The sequence below is a fragment of the Nicotiana attenuata genome, chromosome 1 (assembly GCF_001879085.1).
Source record: "Nicotiana attenuata strain UT chromosome 1, NIATTr2, whole genome shotgun sequence".
Lineage (NCBI taxonomy): Eukaryota > Viridiplantae > Streptophyta > Magnoliopsida > Solanales > Solanaceae > Nicotiana > Nicotiana attenuata.
The window spans coordinates 61,993,009-62,007,127 of NC_031989.1; the positions used below are offsets into that span (position 1 = coordinate 61,993,009).

Genomic DNA, 14,119 nt, shown 5'->3' on the forward strand with positions numbered 1-14,119 from the left:
AGAAGAAAGGGTGGCAATGGCAGCAGATACAGGAAGCAAAAACACAAGAAGGAGAAAAGGAACCAAGTGCAAGGCTGAAGAAACTAGAAGAATGCAAAAGTTTCTTTGAGAAATATTCCCCTCTTTATTTATAGACTCAGGGGCGTTCGAATCGATGCAAGCAACCGCCAGTGGCCCTAGAATCGAAACGACAAAGACTCGAGGAACAAGGCAACGCATCAGGAAGATGTGCAATGATGACGTATGCATTGTGACGTCATCCTGCACCAACTCTATGACCCACGAATCTCAAAAAAACACGTCATTACTTTGGCAATAGACACCTCCACTCAATCACCACGCCAAAAACTTCTTCACAAATCGCCAACTGAAAAGGTACGTTCATCGGGGCCGACCAGAAGGCAATCCCGACAAGCGGAAGGACAAACTGTATGGGTCAAAATCTTGCTGAGGAAGTTGGGCATGGGAATATCGTAAGGTGAAAAGACTGTGTTCCGATTAGGGCGGATAGGCCGAGGTCGATTTGAACGAGCCGTAGAGGTCCAGATCGAGTAGCGAAGAGTAGGAATAACGGCTAGTGTAGTCTTGGAACTAGTGACAGGAATATTCTCCTGGATATTCCCCTTGTAGTACTTTCTAGGGGTTTTAGAGAATATCCCATATAAATATAAAAGGAGGGAGAAGAAAGGAAGAGGGAACATGTGAGATTGAATTAGAGAAAACTATTGTAAGAAGTTGACCTTTGAGAGAAAATACAAAGTTCACCTTTCCATAGTGGTTGATTTTATCGATTATTCTTCCCTTTCACTCACATGATCCAAGAAAAGCATTGCTCATATTCTCGTTCACTGCCATCTTTCGTTGTCAGAAGGAAGAATCTTCCACATCATTTGATATTTGGGTGAATTGCTCTTCCTATTTACATTTATTGTCATTTCTCATATTTATTGCTCACTACTTATTCTTCATTTACTCTCTAAAGTGCGCATTTAATGATTGAATACACGACTCTGAGCATTAGGAAAACGGTATCACCCAAACTCTAAGCTAGATCAAATAATTATTATGCTTGACTAGGATTCACCTTTCACCTCAATTATTATTTAATTAGTTTAACAAAGAGTATTATACTTTTTGATCAAACACTTTTCTGTAATATTTTTATAATAAAAAATAACAACAGTAACCAAATTGCCAAATGCATAAACAAGGGTAAATCTCCTTTCTGTAAATCATATTCATGCCCGCACTTTTGCGGCTAACAACATACTGTCGCTTTGCAACGTGATCATAATCCTTATTATTATTATTCTAAAAGATAAATTTCACCAATAATTATAAATATAAGAGGCTTTCCATAGCCTTCCAAACAGTACTCGAAAGAGGTCAAACCTTCAATTATTGAGACAAATCTACCCCGCTCTTGCAGTAGTTAGGCCAAACTTCCAAACGATATAGACTCTGATACCAATTGTTAGAGCCAAATTACTTTAAAGATGAAATCTCTCATCTTTTATCCAAGACCTATCATGTCGAGAATAAAAATTAGATGTGGAAATGTACCTGAATCCAAGAACACGACAGAGATTCTTCAGTCTTGCGGTTATCGGTCTTCCAAACCAAGACGTAAGTCGTAATCGTCTTTCTCACGATGGGATGCTAGAAACAAAACCTTGAGCCTGATTTGGGGACCATAACCATATTAATAGGTGTACAAGTTTATGTATTTCTAATTTAGCCCATCATCAAATTGGAAATTATATCCGGGCATCTACACATAAGACCCCATACTTTACAAGGTATCTAATAGACCCATTTAACTTTAAAATCTTAGCAAACCACTTTTAAATTTGGGTCAACCTTTTAATGTAGCAACTAACACACAATTATTCTTAATACCACATATGTGCAAGTCCATAAAAAGTTCTAACAAAAATTTCTATTTGGTTTAGCTGATAAACCGCCCGATAATCGTCAATTCGATACCAATCCATTCGTTGTCTTATTGGATGGCTAGCGGATTAATATATTTATAATCTGATAACCAATAAGCCAAACTATTAAACGTAATTATCCGTCTGATCCGTTAGATAAGGACCCTACTGAGAAAGTTGTAAAGATAAATTTATGTGAGAGATTAGTATCTGAACGGGGTGGTTCTTATGTGAATTTTTTTGTGTTTCTTTCTGTGAATGCATGTTATGGGAAAGAGGGAAGGGGGGAGGAGTAGTGATAGAGTAGCATTGGTCTTCATGCGGTGGTTTTGCGAATGGAAAAAATCAATTATTATCATGGTGATTCATTAAGAGGGAAAAGAAACAGTGGCAGGGAACATAATGGTGAAATTTGAACTATTTCGAAAAGTCGAGGTACAAGTTTGGACTATTTGCATTATTAAAGGACAACCATAACACAACAAAAACAATAACAAGAATTACAACAATACACCCAGTAAAATTTCACAAGTAGGGTCTGGGGATGGTGGTGTGTACGCAAATCTTATCCCTACCTTGGAAGGGTAGAGAGACTATTTTCAATAAACCCTCGGCTCAAGAAAAATGAAAAGAAATAATAAAAATAAACAATATCAGCAACACGGACCAGAAAGATCAAACATCACACTAAAAGGCAGAAAATAGATGGCATGAAGTAGTAGCAACAAGCATCAACCACAACAAGATACTAAGAAATCGACGTGGAAGGTAATAGGAAAATATGTAAAATTAGCAATCTAAGAACATGAACACACTACCAGGCGAACTGTTGATGGGTTTACAGTGCCTTAGTTTTGTGTTTTGATGATCTAACAAACTTACTGTCAAAGAACCAGATAAGCAACCTGACACACTTGGTACACAATACAAATCAAGGGACTCCAGCTACTGTGAGCGGGAAGATAAAGGATCAACACAGGGACCTGATCCCCTTATGTTTCCTCGATAACAGTACGAAAGTCAACTGTCTACAGCTGGAAAGTGACTGCCTACACTGTACACGCAGACAGTGTTGCACAGTACTGCAGTCACTCCCCTTTGACCAACCAAGTGATTACATCATTCAAGTGATGTCATCTAAGTTGTATTAACAAAGAGCATTACAACAAAACATCACTTGAACACTTGAGAATTCATTCAAGCACTTCAACCGTTTTGCCTGCTAAGCATTCAATTCTCAAGTGCATCAAGATCAAAGAACAACACTACTACGGACCAGTTCCTACAACAAGTATTTTGTATGTCCTTAGTTGGGTTGTAACTTTGTAATTGTTCGTCATTGTAATTCCTACTTTGCTTATCTAGAAGTGTTACTTACGAACCCCTTTTAAACCATAAACCTTTAGTGTTTTTGTCGTGACTAGAGTTAGTCATGAGTTGAAGTATTTGTAATAGGTGTATCGCAAAGTGGCTTGTAATAGGTATATTACAAGTTAGTGAGGGATTAAGAGTTTAATTCCTAGATTGCATAGGTTGTAATATAAAGTTGCTCATAGTGAAGTTGAAATCCTACTAGTGTAGGTCGTGATTTTTTTATCCCCTTGAGCAGGGATTTTTCCACGTAAAAACTCTCTGTTCCATTTACTTACTGTTTCATTAGCACTATCAGTGGGAACCTATAGGGGACCTGGTCTCTATATAGTTTGGTGGACTCATATATTCTATCAACTGTAATACCCTCGGTGTGGATCGTAAATATGCTCAACTACCTACTAACTTTTTACCCTAATTCTCGACCTCCACACTCTCCTATCAAGGGTCATGTCCTCGGTAAGTTAAGCTGCGACATGTCCTGCCTGATCACTTCTCCCCAATTCTTCCTTGGCCTCTCTCTACCTCTTCTCATACCTACCAAAGTCAACTGCTCATACCTCCTTACTGGGGCATCTGAACTTCTCCTCTTCACATGGCAGAACCATGTAAGGCTCACTTCCCGCATCTTTTCCTCCACGGAGGCCACACCCACCCTTATCCGACATCTTCATCTCTAATCTTATCCAACCACGTATACTCGCACATTCATCTCAGCATCTTCATCTCTGCTACTTTCATCTTCTGTGTATGCAAATTCTTGACTGGCCAATACTCTGTCCCATACAACATAATTGGTCTAACTACCACATTGTAGAATTTACCTTGGGTCGTTTGGTACACGGACTAAATTATCCCGGGATTATAATCCCAGGACTAATTTATATCATATGGGAGGTGGGATAAAATAATATCAAGCTTGATGAGATAAGGTGGGATGAGATGGGATATCCTGGATTAAGTTTGGGATTAATTTATACCGTATTTGGTTGGCAGTATAAATTTATCCCAGGATATATTTGTACCTCTTACCAAACACGGTATAAATTAATCCAACATCTTATCTCACCTTATATTCCTCATACCAAACGACCCCTTAAGGCATAGTTAAAGGAAATTTGACCATTTTTCTCTTTGTAAATAGGCCTTCATATTAGAGATGTGGCATCACTGGATGCTAAACATTGTTATTAGAGACTAAACTTTTGTCATTAGTCAATAAGGGTAATTTGGCCTATTTTTATATTGACAACGATAAATTTGACCAAAACTATTAACGAAGACAAATCTGAACCAATTAGCACAGTTTTAGGAAAAAGTGGGACCTTTCTCCTTTTCAAAATAATGAATTTCAATTTTAGTTCTCCTTTTAAAATCATCTAATCCAGATTAGAGTTCTGTTTCTTAAAAGTAGTTTTTTTCTTAAATGACAATCCAATGACAACTTTTCCAAATATTACTTCTCTTAAATTAACAACTTTGAACTTTGTCAAAATAGATTTCATATTCATGCATATTTGGCTAAAGTTTAGAAGGTCCAGGAGAAGGAAATGACATGTTTGACTGACAAAATTTAACACAAATGTTTTAAATATGAATTCAAGTTTTAAATATGATAAGATGTTGTCACGCCCTAGGGATGGCAATTTGGGCAGGGTGGGATAGGGCGGGGCAGGACAAACCTTAAATAAGGCGGGGCAGGTAAATTTTTTAATGGGGCAGGGCGGGGCATGGCAGGGCAAAATGTTATTTTTGAAAAAATTTGATAGGGCAGGGTAGGGCAGGGCACATTAGGCCATAGCATAATGTAAGCAGGCCCAAAGCGTGACATATAGCAGCAGATAACCACCTTTGGATACACTATTTAAACTATAGTCAGTTTTCAACCATTGTTTAAATTTAAAAGTTTGTCAGATTTTGAAAAACTTTAGACCCTTCTTACAGGCGTTGTTGCTTCTTCTTCTTCTTCTAAAATTTTGAACTGCCAGACCTAACTTTATATACCAAAGTCTAAAGTTTGAATTGGCAAAATGAAAAAGTAATAGAGGGTCTCACAAATCTGTGAACTAAATCAATTTTTGATTATTATTACTGCTACACTAGACTAGCTAGTAAAAATGCCACTAAGTTAATATAAACTGGAAAATAAAAAAAAAATCGGATCAAACACACGTGTATCGTAGGAACGAAACATCCGAGAAAGAACGTTATACGACTAATCTATAACTAAACAATATTTTAAATGTTTCAATAGAAAGTTGAAAAGGTAAACGAAATTAAAAGCATAATGCAAAATGAAAAATAAAGAGAAAAAAATAAAAGAAAGCCTAAACGAAGTAGGGCGGGGCAGGGCTTAATAGGGCGGGGCGGGGCAGGACAAATTTTTGACAAAAGACTAAATGGGGCAGGGCAGGGCGGGTCAAAATTTTAGCGGGTCAAGGCTTGCCCTGCCCCGCCCTACCCCGCCCTGCCCCAATTGCCATCCCTGCACGCCCCAATACTATATGAGCGTGGAATCGGTACTCGCGCGAGACCTTAACTTTGATCGAGCGAATGAACTGATTTAGCGAAATATATAAACGCCCCCTCTATGTTGTCCACAATGGTCAGTTGAACACCTCAACCGATACTATTTCTAGCTAAACACTTCACGTGGCTATTAAGTAGGTCAAGTAAACACCCGATCCAGTCAGCTCATCTTGCGTGTAATACACTCACCGAGACGCACGTCGCCTATCCATTCCAAACTTTAATAGTAACAGTAATATACCTTAATGAAGACTCTAATTTAAGCCCAAATCGGAACTCTAATTTTCACTTTATCTTCTTCATCTTCCTTCTGCTATACCCCTCCATTTTTGGCGACCTTCCTTTCAATTGGAAAGAATTTTTCAAATTCAGGACATTAGACAAAGAACCCGTTCTAAAACAGGATCCAAACAGTATTCCATAAGTTTCAGAGAAGAAAACCGTTTGCGCAAACAGGAAGATAACATGGGCAGATTCTCATCCAACAATCAGCTTCCGCCTCCGCTCTATAACCTTCTCCATCTTCATCTTCATCTTGTTGTTCAAGTCCCCATCTCCGGCGGAGGTTGAGCAGTTGGTATCTCCATCATCAAATTGCCGTTTCAATCTTAATCGGCAGCTTCTTCTCTTCCTCGGACTCTATAACTTGCTTCATCATCTTCATCAGCTCACCGTCGCCGGCGAAATTGGCGCTATCAGTTTCTCTGCCATCGAATTGTCGCTTCATTTGATAGATAAATGAGGAAATCAAGGAATTCTACGATTAGTTATTTGGAAGAAACTCACTTGCTGATTACTTCTTAAATTGATATTAAAACATTTACATAACTCCAATTGCACAGATTATTGATGGGAATTGGTTCTTAATTATCAATTTGTTGGTTTTGGTCTATTATTTTTTCGTTGTATGCATTATTCTGGGACAATCTGGTGGATTTCAGTAGAAGGGACGGGCTAAAGAAGATGAAGGAGGGGGGGTGCGGGGAGGGTGGGAGGGGAAAGGGGGGAGCACTGGTTTAGGAAAATAAGGTTTTTTTTTAGTGTATTTTTTTTATTAATTACATGTGTCAAATGGAAAAATTACACGTGTCATTTTTTGATTGGTTCATTTGCCATGTCATCAGCAAGTGCAACTCACGCATATGACCTGCTGTACTCAGGTGTTTACTTGACCTATTTAATAGCCACGTGAAGTGTTTAGCTGGGAATAGTCTCAGTTGAGGTGTTCAACTGACCGTTGTGGACAACTTGGAGGGGCCGTTTATATATTTCGCCAACTGATTTCTCTGCCCATGATAATCCATGCATGCATCATGAAGTAAAATATTCAAAAAAGCTGAATACATACGGAGACACTTAAAGTTGGTACAATTTTTCATTTAGACACCTGAACTTAGGGGTATTCCTAATGAGCACGTACATTACACGAACTTTGTTCCAATTAGACACTCTTTTAACAATTAGTGAAACTTACAAAGTGTGTGCAATACACTCGCTGCTGATGTGGCGAATGACGAATAAAATGAGGACATGTATCTTTTTGAGTTAAAAAAGAAAGGAAAAACTATGTTAAATCTATTTAATGTGTGTTCTTGGTGTTCTTCACTATCTTCATGTGTGTTCTTGTTCCAACCAAGATTTTAATCCAAACTTTTAAGAGAAACTCCTCCAAATTTGTTATAACTTGATCTAAAGATTCCCCAAGACGACCCGAAGGCAACCCCAACATTAATTCCACAAACTTTCATCAATTCAAGTAACCCATTTTAAACCTTCAAGCTTTTTAAAGACCCCATTAATGGTGTTTCGATTTGAAATGAAGAACTTGGACTCATTTTAGTTTTAATCAATAGGGGGCTGCTCCTGGAGAAGAGTGACGGTTGGAGATGGATGGGGTGAAGAAGAAGGGTTCGGCGATGGGGGTTAGAGAGAAGGGTGGCGGAGGATTTGGTGGCGATGAAAATTTCAGCTATAAGACAAGTAGTAACTGTTGAAAGCTAGATGCAGAAATACTCTAAGGCTTCAACAGTCAAATAATTGGGGCGCCATTCTTGTTGTGTGAAGCAGAAGCTAAGGAAAGGATTATGGTCACCAAAAGAAGATGAGAAATTGTGTAATTATATCACCAAATTTGGTGTTGGCTCCTGGAGTTCTATCCCTAAGCTAGCTGGTAACTGAGAGTCTTCAATTGGATATGAGTAGTGACACTGATAAAGAAGAAGGAAATGGTAAAAGTGGAGGAGGCAATAGTGGAAATGGTGGTGGACATAAAGAAGAAGAAGGAAATAAAAAAGACAAAAAAAAAAAAAAAAAAATCTATTTTTTTGGGCTCTTCACGCGCCTATATTGGGTGAAACTCTCTCTATATGCCAACTCAGCAAAAAGTGCCTAATTGGAACAAAATTCATGTAATATACATACTCATTAAAAATACCCCTAAATTTAGGTATCTAAATGAAAAAATCGTGCCAACTTTAAGTGTCTCCATATTTTAAGTGTCTCCATCTTTAATTCATATATAACTCAATACTTGAGAAAAACTAAGAGATAGTTTGATAGAATCAGAAGCATAACTAATTCATCATTTCCAAGACATGTATTATCTTCAACATCATTTAATTTCCAAAACAATTTTAAATTTTTAATAATCCAAATTTTGGACAAATTGCACTAGAATTAAGCCCTTGACAAAATTTAGATAATCTTGGACTTCTCTTTACGAGCATCAACTGTAATACACCTTTTGATTCGTTTCATATGATAGTGTTTAAATAAACACAAAATTTAAAAAGAAGAAAAAAATGACTTTCAACTGATATTAAGAGTACCTTAGAATTAGCGTCTTAAATATGTCATTACATTTCTATATAATTAATAATAATATTAATTTATTATGAAATATTTAAAACAAATATTTTCTATAAATATTTAAAAATTATAAATTAATAGATAATATCATAAAAATAATCTACCTTCCAAATTAATATTATTTTTACATAATAAAAAAAATTAATGACGAACTTATTTTTTTACATTATCAATTAATAGGTTACATTAAAATATAAAATGAGAAAAATAATCAAATATTATAGTAGAAACGAATGTACGAAAAGAGGTGGATAAAGATAATTTTATATTATTTATATTTTAAATTAATTAATAAACAAAATAGAAATAAATAACACTCAAGAAAATTATTAATAAATTTAGATAATTGAAGAATTTTAAATAATATAACATAAGTATAAAAATATATATTTCCAGAATAAGAAAATATATACGTATGTTCTACTAGAAGAGAAGTAGTATCAAAATATTAAGCCAATTGACAAATTAATAAATAATCACATTAGTAAATGTATAGTACTAAGTACTTACTAATTTAATAAAGAATAAACAACGAATAAATAATTTATTTGATTACTATAATGCTTTGTATCCTTTAATTTTGTATAGATTTTATTATATTTAGGTACACTACATTAAATAATAAAATAGTAACTAATATTTATTAAAATAATATAATATATTACATCATAATTTTATAAGATTAATATTCCATCGAATTATCCGCGCATCGCGCGGGTTCTAACACTAGTACAAAATAAAATGGAGGGAATAACAGAATGTTCCGGCACTTCATTTGATTTTGTCATCGTATGGACCACATCTTATCCAGTTACATTATATTTGTTTCTGATTTTTGATTTGAAGTAGACAAAGTACATCAAAATTCTGCTCCAAATTCAAGAATTGCTTAACTAAAACTTTGGTTTCATTCAAATTGTGCTTAATTATTGTCTCCTGAAAATTATGTGAATTAACTTATGGATTCATTTCGATAACATTTGTGGTTGAAATTGGAAAAATATTACTTGAAATTGAAGTAGACAATAAGCGGGTGTTTGGACATGAATATATTTTTGGGTTATTTTTTGAAGTTTCGTGAGTGATGAGTGAAAATTTTGAAAAATAAGTTTTCGAAGTTTTTCAAATTTTCAAAAATTTCCAAAATGCATCTTCAAGTGAAATTTAAAAAGTTTATGAACAAACGCTGATTTCGGAAAAAAATAAAAAAAAATTGGAAAAAGAGAAAAATTTCTTATGTCCAAACGGGCTCAAGTTTGTGAAAGTATTATGTTGACCATGTTGGTTTTGGGTTATTGTTCACTAAAATAAAAGATCTGAAAAAACTTAGTTTTATCTACTGCTGCAAGTTCTAGCTTTCATATAATCAATCCCTCATGCTGCTCTAAATTTCACCCACAACCCAAAACTTCTACCAATTAAAATGCAAACTTAGTAGACACAAGACTAGGAGCCCGTTTGGCTTAGCTGATTTAGAGTAGCTGATAAGTATAGGTGCTGAAAAGTACTTTTAAGTGCTGAAGCTGATCTAAAAAATAAACAGTTACGTGTTTGGATAAAAGTGCTGAAATTAATAATAAGCAGCTAAAAAATTGGGTATACAAAGAGTTTTGTTTTAAAAAGAAGTATTTTAGGGATAGAATAGTAAATATTTTAGTCAAACCTAAAGTGCTTATAAGCTGAAATTTGATAAGTTGGGGGAGACCAACTTATGGCTTTTGGCTTATTTTTGGCTTATAAGCACTTAACTTATAAGCACTTTTAATTTTACCAAACGCATAGATAAGCCAAAAAGTGCTTATAAACCAATTTGACCAGCTTATAAGCTTAGCCAAACACCCTCTAGTTCACAACATATGCACTCACAGAAAATTTGATACAGTAAAGTTCAAACTCCCAAACAATCAAACTTCTGTTCAAAATTGATATAAAAGCCAAAAGTTCACTGCGAGCACAGGTGCGACATATTTAGACGTGCAGTACAAGAGATAATGAAGCGAAATTTACAACGCCACAGAATAAGCATGTCAATTGATGTTTTTCACTGCGATCTAGATTTGCACATACCACTTAGGCATATAATATTTGATAAATACCAAGTAAATAAGAATGATGCGTGTGTTAGGGGCACGTCATGCAACCCTGCTGCAAACAAAGCTTGGTATTTAAGTTGAGAGGAATGTAGAGGGACAGGCTCATACTTGGCGGGGTTTCAAAACCTGTCCGCCAACTAGAGTCGGCTAGAAGCCCACACGGTATTTCTCCAATATAAAAAATAAAAACAAAAAAGAAGACTTACCAACTAATCTTCCTATTGTACTATTTGACTCAATAACGACGTAAACTAAGAAGCTACTTACCTTTGGCCAATGATCCCTCCTTTGCTCGGGAACAAGTTGTTGGTACAGATGATAAATAGCATAAGATCTCAACAATATTCAGCAAAATACAACAGGCAGCTGATCAGTGGGCAGCCCGGTGCACTAAGCTTCCACTATGCGCGGGATCCGGGGAAGGGTCGGACCACAAGGATCTATTATACGCAGTCTTACCCTGCATTTCTGCAAGAGACTGTTTCTACGGCACGACCTCCTGGTCATATGGAGGCAACTTTACCGGATACGCCAAGGCTCCCCTTCTGGCAGCTGCTGATCAGTATCAAGCATTATTGAATAACAGAGCACAACGTAATTGACCATAAAAAGGTAACTCACGGCCAATATGCGCTCACGGTGAATATGATATAGTCAAGTTCAAGCTCCCAAATAGTAGCAAAAACAGGTGAGACATAGCTAGAAAGCAAAATGAATGAAGATGATATCTGAAACATTGGCCGAAAACATACAAGAGATCATGAAGCGAAATTTACAATGCCAAAGCACAACCATGTCAACGGACATTTTCCATATTATCTAGATTCGCACATACCATTTAGACATGTAATATCGGATAGAATACCAGGTGAATCAGAACAACACATAACAGACGTAATCAAAGTGTATATCAAACCAGCACAAAAGAAGGCATGAAACTGTAGCCAACACACAAATTCTCCTAATAATTCTTCAAGCTGCAATATCTTTTAATCTTCTTTGCCCCTGAGGTTTAATAAGATCTCATATTATATGTTGCCATCAGAGGAAAACCAAATGAAATCACCAAATTTAAGCACAATACCCCTTCTAGATCTTGTCAAGCTTCTCTGCCTTCACAACAGGGTTGGCCTTTGCTATTGCATCTTGGGCAGCAGAGCGGTAATCAAACTGGCAGTCATGTTTATCCGAGTAACGGTGTGCTCCACAATACAGGTGACCGCAGCGACACTTGAATCCAGTGAAGCCAACCCTTTTTTTACAAGTGCCGCAGCGGTTAGGACCCTCCTTAGCCTTTACTTCAGAAACAACACTGGAGCTTGAGGTTGGAGATGATGGCAAAGCTACAGCCTTTGCTTCCACAGAATCAGATTGCACATCGACTGAGCCAACAACAATCGTTTCCCCCTTCTCACTGGCGGTTGATCCATTGACAAGGTTTTCAATCGATGATGCAGCTAACTTAGCTTGTTCTTGTTTCAATACCGTGTCCCTGTAACACTTAGAGCACATGTTCATGTTTGCAGCACTTCCAAAGAAGCCACAGTTGTTAACGCACAAAATAGGGCCTTCAGGAGGGGGTTGGCATCCCGTCTCATCATGCTCCATATTGTCAACACTCCTGCGCCAAAACTCATTAAAGATAACAACATTAATGCTAAGAAACCTCCTAAACCTGCTTCTCCTGAGAAAAATATAATAGGGAAAAGAAAGAATATTCTTTGCTTCCGCTCGCTATAAACCATCAAAATTTATGCAGCTAAGTTATAGGCTGAACAATAGAGGCAATGCAGCATATTGTATTCGGGTTCATCAGTACCCGGTACTTTCGGCATAGAGAAATTTATGTCTAAAAGTTCACTAAAATTATAAGAAATAGTCGATATGAACTCATAACTTTTAATACAATGGATTCAATGCTAAATAACCTTAAAGATTAAACCCATAGAGTTTAAATCCCAATTCTGCCTCGGCTGAAGAAGACTATTTTTCTAAGCAAGTAACAAAGGGGAAAACGCCCAAAGTGTAAACAAGCAAGTGCACATGAGGTCCCTCTTTGAAGGGCATAAAAACAAGATGAAGAACATACACAAGTTCATCAGACGCAATAAGCAAAGCGATATTCAGCAAAATAAAAATACGTGAGTACGAGTGTAAAACAGACTGCAAAAGTGATATAAGCAATTCAATCAACCAACTAAGCCTCGATCCAAAATCAGTTGGAGCCGACTATATGAATCATTTATCTCCATTTCCCATATATGTCCATTTTCTCTCTATTCAAGTAACATAAGCAAGATCAATGTTAATCATTTATCTCCATTTCCCATATATGTCTCTATTCAAGTAACATAAGCAAGATCAATGTTGTCGGCGTAGGCAAGGCACTAAGGCGTGCGACACGAGTTCTAGCAGTACTAAACAACAAATATAAATTGCCCTTTGTGCTTAAAGCCCCAATAGAGCTTAAGCGCTTTTTTTAGAGCTTTTCGCCCTTGACAACACTGAGCAAGATATTCAAAAATATTTAAAGCCAGTTAAAACATGATTAGCTCCTAAACTTGAAACTGAAACACAAACCACAAATTCTGCTTATGCAATTCATGTCACAATAACTCTCTATATTCTAACTGTGACCCTCTTGAGTTTCACCAGCTAAGCTTCTGGTTTAGTACAGAACCAAAAATGAGAAACATGGCTTTTGGTTCAGAAATATAAAACCTAGCTTCAATACAAAGCAAATTTCGTACCCACAGTACATAAATTTAAAAACCCAGGAAATAAAAAAAGTACTCAAAAAGCTTCATCAACATTAATATACAACAAAAATATTACCCAATTCTTGAGGTAATCCAACAGATCCACAAACACAGCAAAAAGAATTGTAATACTAAATATTAATACAAATCATAAAATAAAATACAAAAAGAGATAAGAACAAAAGGGGTTTTAGAAATTAACCACGTAAGAGATTAAGATCGCCGCAAGAGAGAGGAGAGATGTGGTGAATGAAATATGGCAGAGAGTTCTTTTCTTTTGTATGTGTCCTTTTTCTTTGTTTTGTCTGCCAACAAAGGAAGATACTTTACTGATTAGGTGTAATCGTGTTGGATTCTTATTTGTCCTGCGCTCGTGCATACTTTACGTGGCGTTTTGTACTTTTGAAAAATGCTTTTTCGATAAACTTTTTAAAATATCTTTTGAAAGTATTACTATTAGAAGATTTTTTTTTTTTATGACAATTCAAAGTGGAAATGACATAGGTAGTCACTTTAAAGCATATAGTGTAAAATATATTTACAGTTTTCAATGTATTTAAAGATT

At 36.1% G+C, this 14,119-nt stretch overlaps 1 protein-coding gene across 2 annotated transcripts; it reads right to left on the reverse strand.

Moving 5' to 3' along the window:
- LOC109227502 (zinc finger A20 and AN1 domain-containing stress-associated protein 8) lies at positions 11,496-13,877 on the reverse strand. Of its 2 annotated transcripts, XM_019392705.1 has the most exons (3): positions 13,757-13,877; positions 11,880-12,416; positions 11,496-11,800 (listed from the first exon to the last, which is right to left on the reverse strand). In XM_019392705.1, exon 2 carries the CDS (start codon positions 12,401-12,403, stop codon positions 11,885-11,887), a length of 519 nt encoding a protein of 172 aa, XP_019248250.1. In that variant the 5' UTR covers positions 12,404-12,416; positions 13,757-13,877; the 3' UTR covers positions 11,496-11,800; positions 11,880-11,884. The 2 variants fall into 2 exon arrangements, with proteins under 2 accessions (XP_019248250.1, XP_019248244.1); XM_019392699.1 differs by having other exon boundaries at positions 11,496-12,416.

What these genes read in the sequence shown, in the direction of transcription:
- LOC109227502 (XM_019392705.1), bottom strand. Translation starts at nt 12,403, where the DNA reads ATGGAGCATGATGAGACGGGATGCCAACCCCCTCCTGAAGGCCCTATT.